Source organism: Rhinopithecus bieti, unplaced genomic scaffold (genome assembly GCF_001698545.2).
Source record: "Rhinopithecus bieti isolate Rb0 unplaced genomic scaffold, ASM169854v2 scaffold_51732, whole genome shotgun sequence".
Taxonomy (NCBI): Eukaryota; Metazoa; Chordata; class Mammalia; order Primates; family Cercopithecidae; genus Rhinopithecus; species Rhinopithecus bieti.
This window is the reverse complement of record NW_016821090.1, coordinates 935,049-959,107: the sequence shown is the minus strand read 5'-3', so window position 1 is coordinate 959,107 and position 24,059 is coordinate 935,049. Positions and strand designations below refer to the sequence as shown.

The 24,059-nt window shown below is 42.1% G+C and overlaps 1 protein-coding gene across 1 annotated transcript in view; it reads right to left on the bottom strand.

The window, feature by feature from the left end:
- Positions 1-24,059, bottom strand: part of ELMO1 (engulfment and cell motility 1) — a 588,614-nt gene that overhangs the window by 448,012 nt on the left and 116,543 nt on the right. Inside the window, 2 exon segments of the mRNA XM_017860159.1 lie at positions 2,982-3,054; positions 4,055-4,095. Coding sequence (XP_017715648.1) covers positions 2,982-3,054; positions 4,055-4,095 — 114 coding nt within the window.

Sequence of the window (24,059 nt, the reverse complement as noted above, 5' to 3'; positions counted from 1 at the left end):
TATCTCTTGACCTCATGATCCACCCACCTTGGCCTCCCCAAGTGCTGGGATTACAGGCGTGAGCCACCACACTCGTCAACTTTTGTATTTTTAGTAGAGATGCGGTTTTGCCATGTTGATCAGGCTGGTCTTGAACTCCTGGCCTCAGGTGACCCACCCGCATTGGCCTCCCAAAGTGCTGGGATTAGAGGTGTGAACCACGCACCCAGCCTACATTCCTGAATTGAACTTTGTGCTCAACTTCTGGACAGAAGGCGTAATGTCCTGTACACATGTGTTCCAGTTCTTTAGAAAATAGGCCCCAGGGCTGTTTCTCCCGGTGGTTCCAGGTATCCAGCATCAGACTGCCCAGAGGGTGCTTTAAAAATGAAAACTCCCAGGCCATAGCCAAGTCCCACTCACTCTGAGTCTCTGGGATTGGGATCTAAAGCCCCACGTTTTTTTTTCTAAGGTTCTCTGTGCCATGCTTATGTTCTCTCTGAAGTCTAAGAACCTCATCTTTAGTGATCTTCACTACACTGAGGTCTCCAGACAATGGTGACAGAAGACAGGATGCCACTGGGGGCCATCTGCCAGCACAGATTACTCAGAGCCAGAACTATTCATGACTCAACAGCTTTTTTTACCACAACCGAGGGTAAATCACCAGTGTAATCTGCATGTATTATACATGTGGGTAGGAGGAACAAATATTTCACAAGCAACACAGGAGATATACTCTGACCTAATTTACTCTACTATGTTCCAGTGTTTAATGCTCTGGTAACTAACTGAACTGATTTCACTACCCAGTAACTGCTATGAATGAAACCATGGTGATACCTTCAACTGCTATCATTTAACTTGTATTTCTATATAACTTCTTTAATCTCACAAAGAATAGCATGCAGATTATATCGATGCAGTATAAAATAAAGGAAAAATATTAAGAAACTGAAGCAAAGGGAAAATAAAGACGGGAAACTAAATGTTTATATGGAAGAAGTCAAAGGAATCAAAGGTAAACTTAATAAATACAAGGCATGGCAGGAAACTGAGTTCACTTGTTAACTCCCAGCTTTGTTTTTCTTTTTCTCTCAAGACGGAGTCTCGCTCTGTCGCTCAGGCTGGAGTGCAGTGGCACAATCTCCGCTCACTGCAACCTCCGCCTCCCAGGTCCAAGCGATCCTCCCACCACCTCAGCTTCCCAAATAGCTGGGATTACAGGCACCCACCACCATACCCAGCTCATTTTGTATTTTAGTAGAGATGGGGTTTCACCATGTTGGCCAGGCTGATCTCGAACTCCTGACCTCAAGTGATCTACCCTCCTTGGCCTCCCAAAGTTCTGGGATTACAGACGTGAGCCACCGTACCTGGCCCCTTTCTCAGCTTTCTAGCAATCAACGTGAAGAAGAAAACAGCATCAGTTACAAAATTCCCAGTGTCCATCTGGGAAGAACGACACAATTTCTGAGACGGATTCGGGCTTTGCGGCCTCTCTGCTGCTGAACTGAATCCCTCCCTCCCTCTTTGGGGTAGAGCAAGGGAGTCATCAGTGGAAGTAGGACCCTTGTTACTGCCTCCACCTCCTACCACCACCTGATTCATGGGTAAAATTACAGTCACTCTAGGGACTACTGACTGGGACAAACAAAGCCTGCAAGATACTGAAGCCTGAGGCCACCCAATTCTCTCTCCTTCAAGAGCACTTTGTACTCACTTCTGTTTCAGCACTGGCCACCTTGTTTCTTTTCTTTTTTTTTTTTTTTTTTTTGAGACGGAGGCTCGCTCTGTCACCCTGGCTGGAGTGCAGTGGCCAGATCTCAGCTCACTGCAAGCTCCGCCTCCCGGGTTCACGCCATTCTCCTGCCTCAGCCTCCCGAGTAGCTGGGACTACAGGCGCCCGCCACCTCGCCCGGCTAGTTTTTTGTATTTTAGTAGAGACGGGGTTTCACCGTGTTAGCCAGGATGGTCTCGATCTCCTGACCTCGTGATCCACCCGTCTCGGCCTCCCAAAGTGCTGGGATTACAGGCTTGAGCCACCACGCCCGGCCGCCACCTTGTTATAATGACAGCTTTTCACAGGCGTGTTCCTTCCCTCCCTGCTGACCCCACAAGATCAGTTTCATGAAGACAAAACTGACTCATATGCAATTCAGTGAGCTCGGCCTAAAACGTTGAACGCAAAACTATTGTGGAAATTCCAAAAGACAAAATCAAAGAAGCACAAAATCTAAACTTGCTTCTTGTAGAATCAAGTATGAAGCATTAGTCTAACCATTTGTCCTCAATGATTCAGTTTCATACCTGTTACCCAAAGCCAGTATTTTTATAGCCCAGGTTAGTCTTAAGGAAGAAATCTGTGAACAGATGTAACGTGCACGGCTCAGTTCCTGGCACATGGTATGCACTCAGTAAATTCCAGTGTGCCCTTCTTCTATCAGGGATCTTGTACATACTAATTTTACTTGCTCCCAGGGCCATTGCTGTCTTCACAAATCCCTCCTTCTCCTTTAATCTTGCTAAAAAGAGTTAAAATCACCCAAGAAGAGAGCTGGGTTCCCATAGAACACTCTTAGTGCCCAGATACCTAATGCCACATTTGAAAAGGTTTCTTGTCATTATTTCATGTACTTTAAGCAAGGGTTAGAGGGTATTTTGGAAAAACAAAATCTGAGAAAGGAAAACCCAACTAAGTCATTAAGTATCAAATAAATTCTTTAACCAAGCAGTAAGAAAGAAAGATAACATATTCACTCTTCGAAGGCAACTGCAGTTGCTGAACAAGACACGAAACATAATTTGGTCTTTACTCTTGAGCTGCTAAATATCATCTTGTGGATGCTAAAGTAGCAGTTATTTGCTTTACAGACCCTATTTTCATGGATAGTAGAGACGTAAAATTTAGACCAGCATGTCTAGTCCTGAACAGAGGAAACATCATCATGATTTACTTTCCTTCAACATGTGTCCCATATTAAATAATGTGGTTGACCTACCTTTTCTGTGATATAGAAGTTTGAACTATCGGCATGCTGCAGTGCAAAATATTCATGGTTGGGAAGAGACCACCTTAAAAATACAAGCATATACTGATTAGAAAAATGAAAGTGGCCATTTTCATTTGTGTAATTTTTTAGTGTTGGATGAAATAAGCACCCTGTGATTGGAACTGGACCAATCCCAAAATATATCACAATGCAGTTCCTAAAGCAAAATGACTTTAGCCTACCTTCCATACCCTGAGACCAAACATTTCATGTGTGGACTGTCTAGACCTTATGCTAGGCCTGCTGCTCACCTTTAAGCATTTCATCTTCAAGGCTTGCTGTGGCAGATTTAAATACAAATCTTTACAATTCTACTGATTTTAAGGGATTGAAGCAAAGAAAGAAAATAAATGCAATTTAAGTTTTGGATATTTGGCACATTTTAATTGTCTCTGTATTCTACAATCCCCTATCAGTATAGTTGTTACAGACTGAAACACTCCAATTAAGTACTCTAGGCCTTACATAAATTTCAGTTAACACAACTATTTTCACAGTTCTGGTTTAAAAGAAAAAAAAAAAAAAAAAAAAAACTCATGCAGCTACCATATATACATTTCCTTTGTATTGTTTAGAGCAGCCACAAAAAAGTAGGAAAGTCATATCATTGTGAGATCCCATGGGGCAGTACAATGACCCACCGCCTTGTCTGTTCAGTTCTTTCATCCTCTATGAGGACCTGAGTGGTCCTCTCAGTTTATACCAGATCAAGTGTGTACTGTGCCTTCAAAAACCTTTAGAGTACTCCCTGCTGGGTAGGACAAAAGGAACACAACTTCCTAAAATAAATAAAGCCAACCCCACTGTGCACATAACAGTCATTTCACACTTTCTGCTCTATGAGGACTAATGGTAAATTCTGGTGGAAAAGGGTGTGATACTCCTACAGAGTAATTCTTAGTGACTTTAAGCAAGTCACTGGGTGACTTATGAATAATATTTTACTATCCTACTGGAAATACATTATTTGCTTGTCAATTTATCAACTAGAATGCCTTAGATAAATCCTGAGTAACACTTACCCATCACAGACTTCCTTTATTATTGCAGACAGTGGTTTTTTCTGCAAAATAACAAAAAAGGAAATACTTTGTTAGTTTCATTTCATCATTTTAAATTTAGAAAAAGAAGAAGCTTCATAAAAGGATATCTAAGCAAACAGAATTTACATTTGCTACTCTTAGTTGTCAATGAGCCTCTTATTTTTCTCAAGGTAACAATCTACCAGCTGTTACCACCAAATGTATTAATGATTTATTACCCCTGTGGTCCTTTTTTCTATACTTAGCATTATTAGTTGAACAAAACATGCATCGTATTTAATCTAGCCACACTGAAATTAGGGTGAAAATACAGCTTTGTTCAAAGATCTCACAGACAACGGAAGCCCATGAGGCCAAGTCAAAACCAGAATCCCTCAGGAGTAGTACATGAATCAGGCAAGCTGCAGTTTGGCTTTATGCAAAAATCGTGGATTGATGATATTTTTATGAGAACATGTGGCAAATGGAATATGAAGTGTTACGAAATGGTTCTTACAAAGTACATAGAATTCTTCCCCTGACGATGGCCCCGATAAATGCCAATCACGCAGCAGCTTGAGCCAGATACACTCCAGTAATGCGACCATGACACCATGTGCCCTGGGGTCAACTGGCGGGTGACTACAGCTGTGCTCTTGGACAGCCACACTTGTGCTCCGCCTGCCCCCAAGATAGAAGGAATGCAGCAGAGAGACACACCAGCTCTCCTAGAGATGTGGAAACTCTTCCTGTTTTGGATGCAAACAAGACCCTGTCTCTAGGATGGCGAGTATCATGTCAACCCAAAGAACAATCACAGACAAGAAATGAATGGGGAAGAGAGGAAGAGAAGATGAGAAATCAGAGAAGTACAATACATGGTCCTGGGTTTTCAGATACAACCATAAAAAAGCTGTCTACATATAAGCAAGTTTTACTCCTGTCTATATGAAGGGAAATGTGGTATCTGCAAAGAGATTCTAAATCCAAGAGATCAGTTCAAATCCAGGCTCTATCAACCTGTTTACTGTTTAAGTAACCTGCAATTTCCTTCATTTCCTGAACCCCAGTTAGTTTATCTGTAAAATGGAAATAGTTTCTACCTACCCCTCAAGCTGTTACAAAAATTAAACTATATAAATTATATTTTTAAATTAATACAAAGAGCAAAAGACTTCAAAAAAGGATTAGGACTCCTGAAAGGGCTCCATTTCCTCCTTGCATCCTCACCCTTGGACGTGACACTATGCCTGCCCTATTGGTGAATTCTGAACACCATTTGCATAGTCCTCTCCAAGGGCCTCCCTAACCCCTGCTAAAGGCCCAATTCAGCGTGCAGTGTCCCTCCAATGAACTCTCTCCCACTGGAGCTCCATCCTCTATGAGCACATTCACTACTATGTGTGCAAAAGAATGTGTCTTTGCCTACAACTATAAACACAGTTGGAGGTGTTCGTTGCAGCACTATTCACAATAGCCAAGATTTGAAAGCAATCTAAGAGTCTATCAACAGATGAATGGATAAAGAAAATGTGGTACATTTACACAGTGAAGTATTCAGCCATAAAAAGAATGCGATCCTGTCATTTGCAATAACATGGATGGAACTGGAAGCCATTATATTAAGTGAAATAAGCCAGGCACAGAAAGACAAACATCACATGTTCCCATTTATTTGTGGGATCTAAAAATCAAAACAATTGAACTCATGGAGAGAGAGAGTAGAAGAATGGTTACCAGAAGCTGGGGAGGGCAGCGGCAGGGTTTGTGGGAGAGGTGGAGATGGTTAATGAGTTCCAAAGAAAAATAAAGAATGACAAGACCTAGTATTTGATAGCACAACAGGGTGACTATAGCCAATAATTTAATTGTACATTTTAAAATAAAAGAGTATAACTGGATTGTTCGTAACACAAAGGATAAATGCTTGATGGGATAGACACCCCATTTTCCACAATAAAATTATTATATATTGCATGCTTGTATCAAAACATTTCGTGTACCCCACAAATACATATACCTACTATGTACCCACAAAAGTTAAAAAATGAATAAACACAGTTGGAGAAAAAGGGAAACCTAGAATTACTGAGGATCAGAAAGACGGTGGGGGTATTCCTTATATCCTGCATCTGTCCTCTAGAATAAGATGACAATGGCAATTGGGTTCTACTGTAGTTACATGTTACACAAGTCCTAGGCCTTTGCAAGAAGCTGTCCACTGTTAATGGCTCTTGCTGTGAGCTGAGGAACAAATGTGTTCTCTCAACCAAATGACTAAGGAACTTCAGAAACAAAACTTTTTTCCATAAGACAAGAATTTTGCCCTTCCAGCTGCCAAAGATCCCTCTACGCTATCAATTTGTGATGACTTATCAGAGAATCTCCCCAAATCTCACTTCATGCACCCTCAAAACTGAAACACAAATAACAGAGCCAGGTTTTAGTCTTAAATAACACTGAAACAAAAAGTCAGGTCAAGAAGGTATTGTTGAGGTAGCGGAAGGCATCAAAAGCAACTGTTCCCAGATTTAGACTTAGCGACTGAAGTCTCTTAGAGGAATTACTTGGATTTCAACTCAGGTCTGATTCATAGAGAATCGAGTTTTAAAAGACAGAGGTCTCTAGGGTACTATTATACCTAGAACATAATGAAGTTGGATATATGAAAGGAATAAAGACCACAGATGCACAAAGCTTAGAGACTTAATAGAGAAAGATGAAAGAAAAACTGTAAACCACAGAGGAAAAGGAATTATAGTTGAGTGAACACCCATAGGGTAGCCTAGCCAATTAAAATGAGTGTTACATAATGGTGGGCCCCTCCATTCTCCCATCTACCTCAATCAAACGTTAGCCCTCACCACCCAAAAATTAATTCCAATAACCTTTTCACTGTTCTTACCTTCCTTTTCCTGTCTGCCTTATTTGACACTGTTACTACTTTCTTCTTTTTGAAACCCCCTTTCCAGAGCTATGATATAGCACCATATTTTCTTCATTCTCCTACACATACAACTAATCCTTCAATGAAGTCCAAGAAATCCTTCATAGTTGCTCTTTTACCTATAGCTCTCTAACTCCAGATTTTTTTTCTCGTCTTTTCTGCTTTTATTTAGTCAGTCAGTTCCTCATGGATCTCATTCTATTCAATTGTCCTAAGTCTACAGCTGTAGTCCCAAATATTTTCTTGCAAATCTTTGACAGTCTCTTAGACGGAACATTTTAACTCTCCTGCAGGGATCTTATTAAAAGTGGAAACAAAAATCACCACTTTCACATTCCCTACCCCTCAATCTACCCAATGGTAGCACACGCCCCTCAGATCCCACACTTCTCTGCCCTCATTATGGCACCACTATTGCCCAGGAGTCTCGTTAACCTTTATGTCTTCATTCTTCAGACATAAGGTGCTAACAGGTTATGTAGATGTTTCCTCTGTGATGTCCACAGCATTGCTTCTCACGGCCTAACTCTTCTTCTGAACTCCTGACTCTCCTCATTCCAACTCCTGCCATCAAATAGATCTTTGAGTGTATGCCCCAATCTCATCACCCTTAATTCTGCTTCTTCTGCCCACCACCTTTCCTGAGTACCAGCCCATCATTAATAACTATTTGCCATGAATTTCCAATCAACTGTTTCCCTAGAAAATCAACCCCAAATCATATCTTCCATCAGTTCCTACACTCAACTTGCCTACTTTCAGCAGTTCTTTGAGGCACATTTCTAGCCAACTTGCCCTTGTCTTCTCTTTCTTCCTTAATATGTTCTGTGACATACACATTTGCAAGACACTAAGTCTCATCATTACTTCCACAACCTCTCTCCCTTTAATCTTTCCAGCCGTTTCCTACCACTTTTGTTCTAAAGATCCCATCACCAGGTTCCTGCAGGTAAGTCTCCACATCTCCAATTTCTTTTTCTCCAATCCCCATGTCAACTATAAATACACAAAATTAGACTTGCCCTACAAACTTTGCTCATATCACTCGTTTGCTCCAATAAACGTGTCAGTCCCAGCTAGACGCGGTGGCTCACACCTGTAATCCCAGCACTTTGGGAGGCGAAGGTGGGCAGATCATGAGGGCAGGAGATTGAGACGATTCTGGCCAAATATGCTGAAACTGTCTCTACCAAAATACAAAAAAAAAAAAAAAAAAAAAATTAGCTGAACGTGGTGGCGCATGCCTGAGGCAGGAGAATTACTTGAATCCAGGAGGTGGAGGTTGCAGTGAGCCGAGATCACACCACTGCACTCCAGCCTGGTGACAGAGCAAGACTCCGTCTCAAAAAAAAAAAAAAAAAAAAAAAGTTAGTCCCTTAGCTTGTCACCCAAAGCCATCCACAATCTGGTCTCCATAATTCTACTATTCTGTACACGTTCCCCATGCTTCTGGATCTTGATGGTGAGTCACCAAAAACAAACAAAAATCCCATCTCCACACTTCCACTCATGCCATTTGCTTTGTTGAAATGGCCCTCTCCTTCTTTCTGTTCCAACTCTAACAAGGAACTCTTACCTACCATTTAATGTCTATGTCAAAGCCACCCCCACTAACCAGATGCCCCCTTATCTCCCTAAATAGATGTAATTACTCCCTCTGTGTACTTAGCAGATTAAATGAATCACTTCTGAGGACTGCATATCTATCTTATCTCCCCATCCCTTGAGAACACGGCATCTTAATTCATCTCTGTAGCCTTCCCCACCCCTCAGTACTAGTTACCACAGTATGTAGGTATTAACGGGATCTAATAGGAGACTCAATACACCTCTGCTAAATGAAAAAATCTATACATTCACGAACTTTCCTTTAAAATACAACAACAAAAAGCCAACTATTTTTAATGATAGCCTGGATTAACCAGCACATTTCCCATTTCCTACCACTGCTGGGTGACTGAGCAGCTGCTGGCCATAAGCTGTTAGACACTGAAAGCTGTCACTACTCCCTGTGCAGAATCATTCATGTAGGAATTAGGCAATTCATGGCTTGGAAGAGCACTGAGCACCAGCTGATAAAGAATGTAATTCAACAGATACATCAGATACCAATCAAACAAGTGTCACCCTCAGTAAGCATGACCAAAGAGGTGAGCCTTATACTCTCATAAGCAGACAAGACTGACCAAGACACCCCAACTATTTTGACAACATTAGCCTGGTATCACCGCTTTTCTCATTTCCTATAGAAAGTCCTGTCTGATGTGAGCTCATTGCCTGATCAGTAAATTCCAAGCCAAACGCCAGCCCTGCCTTTTGGACTTTTTAGTTAACTTTTGCCCAAAAGGTTGCGTAAGATATGCCTGTCTATCTGTCCAATTCTCCAAGACCTGGGAGCAGAGTGATATGAGTAATACGTTAATAGCTTTCTGTAGACCCACTGAATAATCTGCTTTTCATTTCATTGAAAGAAAAGCCCCAGGAGAGAAATTAATGCAGTTCAAAATGATGAAACTGCTTGATTCTTCTCCCTATAACTCCATAAACCCTACAGGAACTAAAAAGTAACTCCTTTTTTTTTTGTAGATGGAGTCTCACATTTTCACCCGCGTTGGTGTGCAGTGGCATAATCTCGGCTCGCTGTAACCTCCCCACCTCCCAAGTTGAAGCAATTCTCCTGGCTCAGCCTGCCCAGTAGCTGGGACTACAGGCGCGCACCACCATGCCTGGCTAATTTTTGTATTTTTAGTAGAGACGGGGTTTCACTATGTTGGCCAGGTTGGTCTCGAACTCCTGACCTCGCGATCCGCCTGCCTTGGCCTTCCAAAGTGCTGGGATTACAGGCATGAGCCACCACACCTGGCCCTAAAAATTAACTTCTGTACCCTATTGGAAAATATTTGGGCTGGGCATGGTGGCGCATGCCTGTTATCCCAGCACTTTGGGAGGCCAAGGCAGGTGGATAGCTTGAGCTCAGAAGTTTGAGACCAGCCTAGGCAACATGGCAAAACTTCATCTCTACAAAAAATATAAAAACTAAAGGCTGGATGCAGGGGCTTATGCCTGTAATCCCAACGCTTTGGGAGGCCGAGGCAAATGAATCACCTGAGGTCAGGAGTTCGAGACCAGCCTGGCCAACATGGTGAAACCCCATCTCTACTAAAAATACAAAAATTAGCCGGGCATGGTGGCAGGAGCCTGTAATCCCATCTATTCAGGAAGCTGAGGCAGGAGAATTGTTTGAATCTGGGAGGCAGAGGTTGCAGTGAGCTGAGACAGCACCAGTGCACTCCAGCCTGGACAATAAGAGTAACACACTCTGTCCAAAAAAAAAAAAAGTACAAAAATACAAAAATTAGCCAGGCATGGTGGCATGTGCCTATAGTAACAGCTACTTGGGAGGCTGAGGTGGGAGGACTGCTTGAGCCCAGGAGGCAGAGGTTGCAGTGAGCCGAGATAGTACCACTGCACTCCAGCCTGGGTGACAGAGCCAGACTCTGTCTCAAAAAAAATTGGTTTTAGAATATTGAGGCCAAATTATTTTAACTGCTTCAGTATGTTTCCCTAATTTATACAAATCATCACTAAATGTCTTAAGCTTTTTGTTTGGATGATCAAAACTGCCTTCTCAGACTCAACAGACAGCTGAAAAACAAGAGCAGGAATTTTTTCAGAATAACCTGGAATATTAGGCAGTTACCACATTTCTATGTGCGGGGATTAAGGCCCATAAGCACAGAGGCCCTGACCCCACATTCTTTTCCCCATTCACCTTCCCAACAGTGAGGTCATCTTGCAGCATATGAAAGTCTTTCTTCGCTTTATAGTATATTCTGGGGAAATTTTAAAGTTTGCAAAAATATTGTTATTTGTTAGATGAAGTATGCATTTCCATATGAATTTGACTGGTAAAGTACCATGTGTCAATAGCTACACTCAAGGAGTAGTTTTTCTTATTAAGGGTGTATTCCTCTCTTTTATCTTAATTCTTTCTCTAAAAGAGTTCTTTCATTAACTTAATTTACTAAAGAGAGTATGTCCACAAAGCAAATTTCCTACACAAGAAGATTTATTGCCAATTTTTGTAAAATAAGTTAGATTTAAGGCTGGACGCGATGGCTCATGCCTGTAATCCTAGCACTTTGGGAGGCGGAGCCGGGTGGATCACTTGAGGTCAAGACTTTCGAGACCAGGCTGAGCAACACAGTGAAACTGTCTCTACTAAATTACAAAAATTAGCTGGGTGTGGCAGGCACCTGTAATCGCAGCTACTAGGGAGGCTGAGGTAGAATTGCTTGGACCCAGGAGGCGGAGGGAAAAAAAAAAAAAGCTAGATTATTGAAAATGGCCAAATTCTCTACCAGCTGATTTTCAATCTATATCTCTCTCTATTCCTTAAAGTGGGTATTGGTCTTTTGCTTTCCTTTCTATATTTTTTCCTTTGCCTGTAATATAATGCTGGTACCACTAATTCCTAAATCCACGTCTCCCCTCTGAGCCATCTTCTAGGTTTAGTCCTGCATAACCCGTTATGCAGATCCATGGATCACAAGGATGCCCTGCCACCCTTTTAAATTAAACACTTTTCTTTCTTTCTTACTAAACAATTCTCCTTTTGCCTCTTTTTGATCTCTTAAAAAAATATGATCACTCTCTCACTCAGAATACATGTTCCTTCAAGGCACTGGAGACCCAGCCACCTGGGGAGTCCTTGGCTGTTTATTTAGGAGGTGGCCAGTCCAGCCTTCCTGGAGGCACTTTCCCAGGAGACCCCCTGCCAGCTGTCAGCCCTCATCAGAGCCCCTCCCTGCCCCGCCTCTGATGAGCACTGGCAGGCCCTGGCTGCACAGCCACCTGTTCCTGTCTGTTGGCCAAGGCACCTGGCTTAGGGACTTTACTAAGCCCAAAAGCTCACCTTGGAGAGCTCAAAAGTCTGTTGCTGCCCACATTTCTGCCTTGACACCGGCCTGCTGAGGCTGGCAGCATCCCCAGCCAATGTGCCCACACACCTGTTTTAGCCACTACAGAGTGTGGGCTGCCGTTCTCAGCTCTGACATCCACTTCTCAGGCCTCTGCCTGCCTCAAAATGGGCATCACCCAGAAAAAAAAAAAAAAAAAAAAAAAGGCTGCTTCCATCAGGTTTATTCATTTTGAATGTTTCTAATGATATGGGGAAAATGTTCATGAGGTAGTATCAAGTGAATAGATACCAGAAAAGCTTTTAGAATGATGAATTTGTATTGACTATGTGTTTTTCTCTCTCTTCCCCCCAACTATGAGCTCTTGGATGACTTTATTATTTATTTATTTGAGACAGGGTCTCACTCTGTCACCAAGGCTGGAGTGCAGTGGTATGATCTTGGCTCACTGCAGCCTCAACCTCCTGGGCTTAAGGGATTCTCTTGTCTTAGCCTCCTGAGTAGCTGGGACTAGAGGTGTGCACCACCACACCTGGCTGGTTTACTTTTTGTAGAGACAGGGTCTCGCTATATTACCCAGGCTGTTCTTGAACTCCTAGCCTCAAGCAATCCTCCAACCTTGGCCTTCCAAAGTGCTGGGATTACAGGCATGAGCACCACACCTGGCCATCAAAGACTTCAGAGGACTTCCTGGGATTGAAATTGAATCCCGGCTTCTGCAGTCCCTGGCTTTGGAACTTGGGCTTGTTACCTCTCTCAACACTTGTTTTCTCTTCCTGTTATGAAGATAAATTGAGATAATGGTGTAAAATCCTTGAAACAGCACCTGGTACATAGTAGGGCATTACATAATGTTATCTATAGATAGCTTCTTTTATTTACTTATATCCCTTGTTTGGATGCTTCACACATACTTAAAAAAAAAAATGCTGGTTAAAGAAATTGAGAGAATAAACAAATGAAAATCCAATTTTTCCTTCTTCCTTAAAGTGACTCCAGCCCGATGCTGCCTTTGGCACTTGCCGCATCCTGCTGGTTATTCTTAAATTCATCTTCTTGTGTTTTGCCACCTGCATGGCACTTACTTTGGCGGCAGAGACTGCCTCCGGGACACTGTCCCCTTCCAGGTGCGTGGCTGCTGGGCCTGGAAAGGCATGCAGTTAACGAACATTGATTTAAAACCCATCTTCTGTTTCCAGACTTTTAGCTTCTTTCTCTTTTTTTGTGCCATGGAGGCTCAGGGGAGCAGCTAAAGATGGATCACAGCAAGCGGAAGACAGAAGCGGTCCCCAGTGCCCACTGCTCCTCCACCCTTCCGTTCAGCGATAGCCTCATGGCCCTCTAACTGCAAAATGCTTTTCCACAAAGACTTAAAGTTTTTGGTCCTAGACTATTAAAAAGCATTTCTCCAGTGCACAAAACAAAGAAAAAAAAAAACCTGACAGATGCTTTATTCTAACAGTTTGAGGTGGTATAGCACAGCACTTGGGATTTTACTTTGCTTTTATAGGTAGAAATTCATTGAACATATTCTGCTCAGCAGTTATTAGTAATGTTGGCCCAGGAAGAAAAGAAATCCAGCTTCCAAATGTCAGGACGCCACTGAGAGAGGATAGCATGTTGACTGTGAAGCATACAATGTGACTTGAAGGAACTTTAATGTACAATAAGCCATCCAGCTCCCAGAGGCACCTCGTGACATTGTGTCAATGACACCAATCACTTCACAACAGTTTTACTCTTCTTCCGATGATCCTACGATCACTCTCCATGCTTCTGAGCCATCTACTTTTTCATGGAGGAATTGGATGTGCTCTGAAAAGGCTGTGTCCATACCCTATCTTCCTAATAACAGCCTGATGAATCTGAAAAATAATGACAAAGCCACACTTTCCTGAGGCAAATTCAGCTGGCTCTTGGAAAACAAGTATTCTGACAACAGTTGCAGTGTGAATAACAGACACGAGATTCAAGCAATTATCAAATATGACACAGGGGGCTTACAGCAACCTCTTCACAGTCGTAAAACCATGGATCACATTAATTTTAAAAACTGAAAGATGGGCCGGGCACAGTGGCTCACGCCTGTAATCCCAGCACTTTGGAAGGCCGAGGCAGGTGGATCACCTGAGGTCGGGAGTTCGAGACCAGCCTGGCCAACGTGGTGAAACTACATCTTTACCAAAAATACAAAAATTAGCTGGGCGTTGTGGCATGTGCCTGCAATCCCAGCTACCCAGAGAGCTGAGGCAGGAAAATCACTGGAACCCGGGAGGCAGAGGCTGCAGTGAGCCGAGATCGCGCCACTGCACTCCAGGCGGGAGCAAGACTACGTCTCAAAACAAAAACAAAAAAACTGAAAGAAGATAGGCTCTGCCAACTTTTTCTTGACAAATGATGATTCATTTTAAAAAAATGGTTAAATGGTTTACCAAAAGTGACTTGTTTCAAGCTTCATGAAACAAATTAGGTATTAGATTTTACCAAGATAAAGTACAGTCTTTGTGTCATAAAAATCACTAAACTATGAAGATAAACAAAGACAGAAATAATTATGTTGAATGTATTAATGGGTTAAAGACAAGCAGACCTACATTCTCCTTTAGATATTCTAACATGCTTCTGCTCAGCAGACACTGTATTTCCCTTCAATTAGAAGGGAATCTACAACTTTATAAAATGACAGAACTATAGAAATGAACAATGCAAATATAAAGGACTACTTAGATCAATCATAATCTTTTGTGATTCTCCTCCTAGTTCCTGATTATTTTAGTAAATATTGTTACATATCAATGTTGCTATAGATATCAAGAACAATATTTTTCCCAAATTTCCTTATCTCTGACAGCAACAACAACCACTGTCCTAATTCCTATATTGTCTTCAAATTTCCTTAATATCAGTCTTTTCCAAGTACTTCCAGATGACTCTAGACCCACAGAAGGCCACTGCACTCCACCATGCCTTTGCAATCAAGTGTTCCCTTTCATGTGGAAATGAATGATTCACACGGAGAATCAATTCAGGCCTTATGGTCTGCTTACCTTCACCCATGTGAAATAATTTATTTATGTGTGTCAAGTTCACCTTTGGAAAGTTAACTGTATTTATGTGCATAGCTTAAAAATAAAAATTCAGAGAGATTCAGTAGGATAAACAGAAATGACTGTCAGCGTTAATGGATAGGATGTTATCAGGCTAGGAGAGTAGATATGAGAAAGCCAATAAGCCCTGAAGGCAAAGTAGGGTTCAGGCTCAATCTCCACACAGGATGATGAAGGTTTATCAATGGCAAAGAACCTGAGATTGAAAGTAAGACAGAGGTCAAAAGAACACTGAAAGGAACAAATGAGCAAAAAAGTATGGAATGAGTTCATGTTTCTCATTTAGTTTTTTTTTTCTTGTATTTTTTGTCTCTCTATGCTACTAGTTGTTCTGCGTGTTTGCGAGTGGATGCACTAATGGCAATTCATCCTCCTTTCTTGAGTGGCAATAGACATGAGACATCTGCCAGCAGGTAGTGGAGGGATGTGGCTTCTGAGTCTCAAAAAATGTTCCAGTAAGTTAATGGTGGCAATCTGAGGCAGAACCTACAGCGTTGAAGAATAGTAACACAGGCTTTTCAGGAAAGGTCTAAACTATGCAAACAATTATGACAATTTCACACTCTTTCTCCACCCCTACCTTCAATATAGCATCAACCCAGACTTTACTGTCTTCTTTTACTATAATCACTTGGCCAGCCCTTCTAATTATGATACGGTGTAGCAACAGCTACTGTTTTTTGAGTGACTACCATACACTCCCTACCAGATAATATTACTAAGTGTATTTCACTAATGAGCAGACCATATGAGGGATCTTAAAATGTTAAGTAATTTGGCCAGGTACAGTGGTTCATGTCTGTAATCCCAACACTTCGGGAGGCCTAGGTGCACAGATCACTTGAGCTCAAGAGTTCGAGACCAGCCTGGGCCACATGGCGAAACCCCATCTCTACAAAAAGTACAAAAATTAGCCAAGCATAGTGGTGCATGCCCACAGTCCCAGCTACTTGGCAGGCTGAAGTGGGAGGATCACTTGAACCCAGAAGGTCAAGGCTGCAGTGAGCCAGGATTATACCACTGCACTCCAGCTCTGGGCAACAGAGGAAGGCTCTGCCTCAAAAAAAAAAGAAAAAAAGATGCTATATAACTTGCTGAAAGCCTCATAACACATGGGACAGAGTCAGAATTTGAACCCAGACCTGTACAGTTCCAGAATCCTTACCCTTTAACTCCATCCCAAATCTACCAAGTCCTCAAAACCATGAACAACAAGCCCAAGTGCTCAGGGCTAACACCTATGGAGTGGGTGCTGGAGCTGGGTGCCTTGGTTCCTGGCACATAGGCAGTTCAGGACAAATGTTATTTGAAGTGCAATGTTTTAGCATCACCATATGAATAGTAAATGATCCTTCCTCACGCATAAATTATAAAATCCTAAATTACCACTGGAACATTCGATACCAACCAGAAGAGTCTATCTGCTCAAGCTCACTCTGGATGCCCAAATCACCATCTCCAACCTCCACTTCTTTGTAGTCCTTTCTGTCTCAGACCATTTCAACTTGAACGTACATCCTTTCATAACCTCAAACTCAAATCTTACCCCAAAATTGTCTTTCCCAGTTTTCAACTTTTATTCATCTTCTTCTAGTTTGTCAGAATATAAACTTGGAATCAACACTACATCTTCCCTCTCTCCTTCATATTGTTGTTTGTTTTCTGTCCTGCCAATGCAATCCCGGGTGACTCTCAAAGCTGTCCTCTTTATTCTGCCTGTGGGTACAGGGAAGCAAATACAAGTCAGTGCTATGTGGATTGCCTAAGGCATTTTGGGTTGAATTTGCATTTGGGCAAATGCAAAGGCAGAGCGAAATGGATGACCTCTTCGCATAGGGAGGAGCTGACAATGTCGCACAAATGAAAGATGAGACAGTGGCTCAAAAGGCAAGATAGAGAAAAAAAATGCCTAATTCCCATAGACAACTCTTTTAGGTTTTAGTTATAATTGACAAATAATAACTGCATATTTATGGGGTATAAAGTGATATTGTGATACATGTATACCTTGTGGAATGATCAAATCAGAGTAATTAGCACACCCATCATCTCAAATATTTATCATTTCTTTGTGGTGAGAATATTTACAATTCTTTTAGTGATTCTGAAATATGACAACTCTTAAAGGTTTGGACCCATGTGGGTTTTTAGACAGGGAAGTAGCATAATCAGGTGTGCATTCTCAAATGATAAGGGATTGTACTGGGGTTGAGAGAAGTTAAAACGGGGGCCGGGCGCGGTGGCTCAAGCCTGTAATCCCAGCACTTTGGGAGGCCCAGACGGGCGGATCACGAGGTCAGGAGATCGAGACCATTCTGGCTAACACGGTGAAACCCCGTCTCTACTAAAAACTACAAAAAACTAGCTGGGCGAGGTGGCGGGCGCCTGTAGTCCCAGCTACCAGGGAGGCTGAGGCGGGAGAATGGCGTAAATCCGGGAGGCGGAGCTTGCAGTGAGCTGTGACCCGGCCACTGCACTCCAGCCTGGGCGACAGAGCGAGACTCCGTCTCAAAAAAAAAAAAAAAAAAAAAAAAAAAACGGGAAAACTGGCCAGTGTATCAAAACCCAAAGGAAATATCAAAGGAGATATGCTGACACCTAAACAATTTCCTGTAGCCCTTTGTAAGTTGTCCGTGAGGAACGTTAGTCCACCTAAACAGCCCTTTACAGATGTTTTCTATCTTGGCAGATGTCACCAAGATCCTTTCAGTTGTTAATACCAGAAATCTCAGAACTGGCCTTAGCACTGTACTTTGCCTTACCCCACACCCATAATCAATCATCAATTTTCTGTCAAAGTAGTCTTTCCATATGTCACAACGGGACACATACCTAACTTCTATCTCCCTATCTCTGTCCCAGTTCATGGCATAGTTGTTTCTTGATTGGGCTACTGCAAGAGCAATCTAACTAGCCTCTCATTTTCCATTTTGCCCCCAAAAACACCTTCTAAAAGTACCACTAACTATGTCACTCCCCTGCTTATACAACTTCCATTTTCTACTCCCTTGGACAGGGTATTAAGTCCACATGGCTTCTGATGGGAGAGTCTCACAGACCTAAGTGGCCAAATCCAGAGCCCCTGTTCTTTCTCACTGTCAGATTTCCCTTTAATTCCAGAGAAGCATGATATTAGCCAGAAGCTCTTTAAATATTTTGTCTCCAACATACATTTCCTTATTAGTGGAACTGCCAATTAGACATAGATTATAGCTTCTTAATTTATCCTTTTCAATACAGCTTAGCATTTGTATTAATATTTTTCATTCCTTTCTCTTTCGAGCCATGTTCTGAATGAATTCCTCATTTTCAACCTTCAATTTACCAATTCTCTCTTTAGCCGAATCCACTCTAGAGTTACTCTGTGTTTTATTGTTTTATCTTTCTGCTGTTTGCTTTTGTTTTTTCTTTTTACATTTTATTAACATATACAGTAGTCCCTCTTTTATTTGAGGGGCATATGTTCCAAGACTTCCAGTGTATGCCTGAAACCTCAGATAGTACTGAACCCGACTGCCATCAATCAGAACATGTTTCTCTTCATACCTTCCACCCCACATTTTATGCCTCTTGATCTTAACTAAGCATTTATCATACACTGTGGCCATAACTTTTGCAGTTTGAGGTTTGAGAGCAAAACTAGCAGGAATTATTTTTCTTCCTCACAATTTCACAGATGGAAGATTCATTCTTACCATATGTCTTAGCAACTGATTTTTTTTCTTCCTTTCTCTAGTAAATCTAGACCTTTCACCTTTTCACTTAAAGGAAGCTTCTCTTGGGTATATCTGAAATGCCAGCATCACTAGTCTTACATTTTGAAGCCATTATTAAGTAAAATAAGGGCCACCTGGACACAAGTGCTGCCATACCATGACAGTTGATCTGATAACTGAAATGGCTACTAAGTGACTAACAAATGGGAAGTGTCTACAGCATGCATACGCTGGAAAAAGGGGTGCTGCAAGTCCTGGAGGGACTGTGCAAAATTTTATCACAGTACTCTGAACAGTGCACAATTTAAAACTTATGAGTTGTTTACTTCTGGAATTTTCCATTTAACATTTCCGACGGTAGTTGGTTGGGGAAAGCAAACCCACAGATAAGGGAAAGACTACTGCATTTTTCTGGTTTTTTCTTTTTTTTTGAGACAGAGTCTCGCTCTGTTGCCCAGGCTGGAGTGCAGGGGCATGATCTTGGCTCACTGCAAGCTCCACCTCCTGGGTTCATGCCATTCTCCTGCCTCAGCCTCCCAAGCAGCTGGGACTACAGGCACCTGCCACCATGCCTGGCTTTTTTTTTTTTTTTTTTTTTTTTTTTGTATTTTTAGTAGAGATTGGTTTCACCGTGTTAGCCAGGATGGTCTCAATCTCCTGACCTTGTTTGTGATCTGCCCGCTTCAGCCTCCCAAAGTGCTGGGATTATAGGCATGAGCCACCGTGCCACCAGCAACTACTGCATTTTTCACTTACAAGGTGTCTAGTTGGCTCTTTCTCATGTACACCTGTTCACAATTTATACCCATTTGCTTTGTCCTCATAATCTCCTGTTTGTGTAGATATTATGCTCTCTCTTTTGAAGAGATGTCTTTGAGGATACTCAACACACACTGATGTTAAGCTCTCTCCTGCTCTCTGTACTCTTCCACACTGACCAGAAGGAAGAGGTCCAGAGAGGGTGGCAGCGGCAGATGTGACCAAAACCAGAAAATGCAGACAAGTTTTCTGTGATGACTGATTGGATAACAAAGATGAGGGAGAAAAAAAGAGTCCAAAAGACACATGGTGTCAGCTTGAGCACACTGAGTGTAGTTCACATCTGTCACCAAGAAAAGGAAAACATGAAGAAAAGCAAAACTCTATGGGTTTGAGCCAGGAGGAACAAGGACTGTTTGGAATATGCTGAGTTTGAGGTACAAGAGCCATGCAGATGAGCAAGGCAGAGAGGCAGATGGATGGTTGTTTATATAGGTCAGGGTGGTCAAGGAAGAAATGACAGCCGGAAATTATGAGCATCTCATGATGGTGAGGCTGATCAATCCAAACAGATCACCACCAACTTGTCCCAGAGTAAGGATTCATCCATCATCATTTTGAGATGGTTTGTCTCAAAGTCACTGATTGTCTTTTAATTACAGATGGCTTTGATGGAAAGACACACAAAGATTTTCCTAAAGTCAATTTATAAAATGTAATAATGTATTTAGAATACATGGTGCAAACAAGGCAAGGAATGTCTTCACCACAGCCATTCCTGTTCACGTATTATTGTCTGTATCAATAGACAGAAAAAGTATAAATATCACTTATTTCCTTTACTCAACAAACACTCCTTTATGAGTTTACCACGTGCAGGCCCTCTGCTGGCGCCAGGGACACACTTGGCCCATGCAGAGCATCACACAGTGATTACAATGCTGACAAGTGGAGCCCTGTGGGATGTTGCAAGTTCTACACAGCAAGCGCCCTCATCCAGTCTGAAGAGTCAGAAAAGGCCTTAAAGAAAGGTCTAAGGAACTTACACTTCATCTGGGATGGAAGAATAAACAGGTGTTAGGCATGCAGAGAACTGAGGAGGGTAATTTCTAGTTAAGAGAAAATCACATTTTTAAAGACTTGGGAGTGGTAATAAATTTGTGTTTGTGAAAGGAGAAAATGTTTGCATATGATGAGAACTCAGATGGTGGTGGTGGGGAACTCCACAGTGGCACTAAGCAAGGCAGTGCACTGGTAAGAGTTGGGGGCAGCCCGGGGCCCTGCCAACCACAGCAAGGACGTCTGGATTCTATTCTAGGTGCAATGGAAGCCAGTACAGAATGTTAGGCCTAGGGGAACGGATTGGAGGGGAAGGAAGAAGCGTGGCCTGGCAGCCAGCTGTGATGCTACTGAAGCCACCTAGGGGAAATAAGCTAGAGCAGTGGCAGCTAGGATGGAAAAAGGATGGATGGACTCAAGCTCACTTAGGAGGCTGATTCTACAGGACCTGCTATTTGAGGGGCTGTGGAGAATGTGGGGGTGGGAGTCAAGCATGATGGTGATGCCATTGACCCCTGAATGCATTTGATAGAAGGCTAGGAACAAGAAACTAGAAAAGCACATATTTTATTTGCCGGAGGCTGCTCTCATTTCCTTGGAGTTCTGGACACACTGCACATTGGTCTATGTACTGCTAAAGTACAAGCTGTTGTGTTCCTGGGTACCCAGAGTTCCTTCTCAGCATTGAAATTCACATATTTAGATACCCTGCCACAATTAACCTGCTGACCTAACAGGAAAATAAGCACAAAGTGTAACATTCACAAAAGGTTCTAGAAATGTCAGTAGTCTCAGTCACGAAGTCTTAAGAAAACATAGTTAATAGGTGTGTTCTGAGTTGCCCAAACTTCTCAGAGTGACAGTGTTGTGGAAGGAAGTAGGACAGAAGAGAACCCCACCAGCAACCACCTACAGAGCAAACTAAAAATCTGCATTTCATCTGCAGAAGGAAAAGGAGAAAGGAAGAGTTCATTCTTGCTCAATTAAACTCAGCTCAGTTAAAGGGAGAGGTATGTTTGCTGTGTTTTCTTCAAAACACGGCAAATTTTAAGATTTTATGAGGTTATTATATAGACTCTCACTAAAACCAGAAAAGGAAGTACCCCAGTCACTTTATTTTAAAGGAAGTTTAAGAAATAACTGCTACATTACCAAATCCAAAAGTTGCAAAAATCAGATGAAGGATGACTATTCCTCTACCAATATCTTTTCACCTATTATGACAGTATGAAAGCAGTGGTACAGTACCACACAGTCTTTCTTACATCTTTCTTAACTGGAGCAAAATGAGCTCTTAAAGCTATGTTTGTACTCTCTGTAAAGTAAGGAGAGACTAAAAATTTTTAGGACCATTTCCCTCATGGAGAAATTGAGGCACTACATTTAAATGACTCACTAAAAGTTACTGCAGGAGCCAAAGGTAGCTCCTGCAGGGAGAGTGAGAAATTTCAAGGCCTTCACAGCAATGTTTTCAAATGTAGTTCCAACAGCATGAGCATCACCAGGGGAGCTTCACAAAAACAAGGATCCCTGAACCCTGGATCACTATACAATGATCCTCTGTATTTTCAACATGTTTCATAAGTGATTCTGATACACAAGCAAGCTCAGGAGACCCTGACCTAGTCCATTCTCAACAGGAGGAGACTCTGTCCACCGCCCAAGAGACATTTGGCAATGTCTAAGCCTGGCCAACATGATGAAACCGTGACTCTACTAAAAATACAAAAATTAGCCAGGCATGGTGGCGGGCACCTATAATCCCAGCTACTTAGGAGGCTGAGGCAGGAGAATTGCTTGAACCCAGGAGACAGAGGTTGCAGTGAGCCAGAATTGCATCACAGAACTCCAGCCGGGGCAATAAGAGCAAAACTCCGCCTCCACAACAAGAATAAAACCAAAACCCTCCCTGGGTTTTAGTGTCATACAGTGCTAGATTCAAATCAGTACCTTCCTAACTGAGTAATCTTGGGCAAGTTAATGAACCTTTGAATAATTATGAAGTAGGGAGCCTAAGTCGATCTTGAAGGCTGTAGTAAGGTGATGAAATACCACGTGCGAGGCCTTCTGCTGCCTGCCACATAGTGTGTGGCGCTGTTATTATTACTACTACTAATGAGCAAAACTCCATGTAAATACAAAAACTCAAATGAGTTTTACTCAATGAGCTTTTCAAAGTCTCATGTAAATCAAATTTATGCATATGGAATTATATCTTAAATATGCAATAGAAATATGGTAGTTGAAAAACTGCAGGCAATCGCACTTACCTAAAACACATGCATCTGTGTTTCTTTTAGGGAACTAACCCTCTCCCAATATACTGGGGTAGGGGAGATGTTACAATTTTTCTGTTTGGAGAATGAGGACCAGTGTTTTATTCTTATCTTCACTGTTCAGAATTAAAACCTATTGTAGACACACAGTAATGGAGATCAATGTGATGAACCAAAGGATACAAATGTATGTAAGCCACAGGATGACCTCCAAGAGCTTATAATCTATTTCAAGAGAAGTGAGCACAAAAAAAGAAAAATGTGAATTACGTTATGTGTGAAATGTATTAACTGCAAATAAAAGCTACAGGCAAAGAAAATGGTATAAGAAATTAGAAAGCTGGAGAAAAGACTGCATTATAATGTGATCAGAAAAGGTTTGAGTACAAAGGAGGCTCTCTGCAGTGCTTAGCAAAGCCAGGATTTAAAGCAGTGGACAGCTGGGAGAAGGCAGGGGGCATTAAAGGTGGCATACTTTTAGAAGGAAACGGCAAGAAATGAAAAAAGACCGTGGATGTGCGGGAACAAGCATCTAAAGGAGCAGCTTCTACAAAATGGAAGAGTACCTGGGAATCACATACAGTCTCTGCAGACCCTACCTTGGCCCAGGGGTAACGCTTATGAAATATATGGAAGGATACAAAGTCACCCTAAAGAATCTGACTAAAGTCTCAGAACACCAGAAAGCTCAAGAATCATCCATGTCTATTTTTTAAAACTGATAAACTTTTTTCAAACAAAATCTTTCCCCAAATCATCCACAAATGAAAATGGGACAATACAAAGGTACTGCAGCAGGAGTGAGTGAGGAGTGCCCAGAAGCCCTCGGCAGCCACCCATCTGCCCCAAGCCATTTGAGAAGCAGAACTAAGGTTGAAAACTATGTATCTCTTCCCATCACCCTTTTTGGGCCTGAATATGCTCACAATCTCTTCTCCAAGCATTTTTCTGATGCACACTTAATAGAGATGATGGATCCCCTCACCTGCTGAGATGGCCCATGCTGGCTTTTCTTGAACAAAAGTGGAATCTCTCTCCTAGTACAAATAGGATGGAGTTCCTACACTTGGGCCACGAAGAACACATCTAGGCAGGGTGTGGTGGCTAATGGACTGTAATCCCAGCATTTTGGGAGGCTGAGGTGGGAGAATCGGTTAAGTCCAGGAGTTCGAGACCAGCCTGGGCAACATGGCAAAACCCCATCACTACTAAAAATACAAAG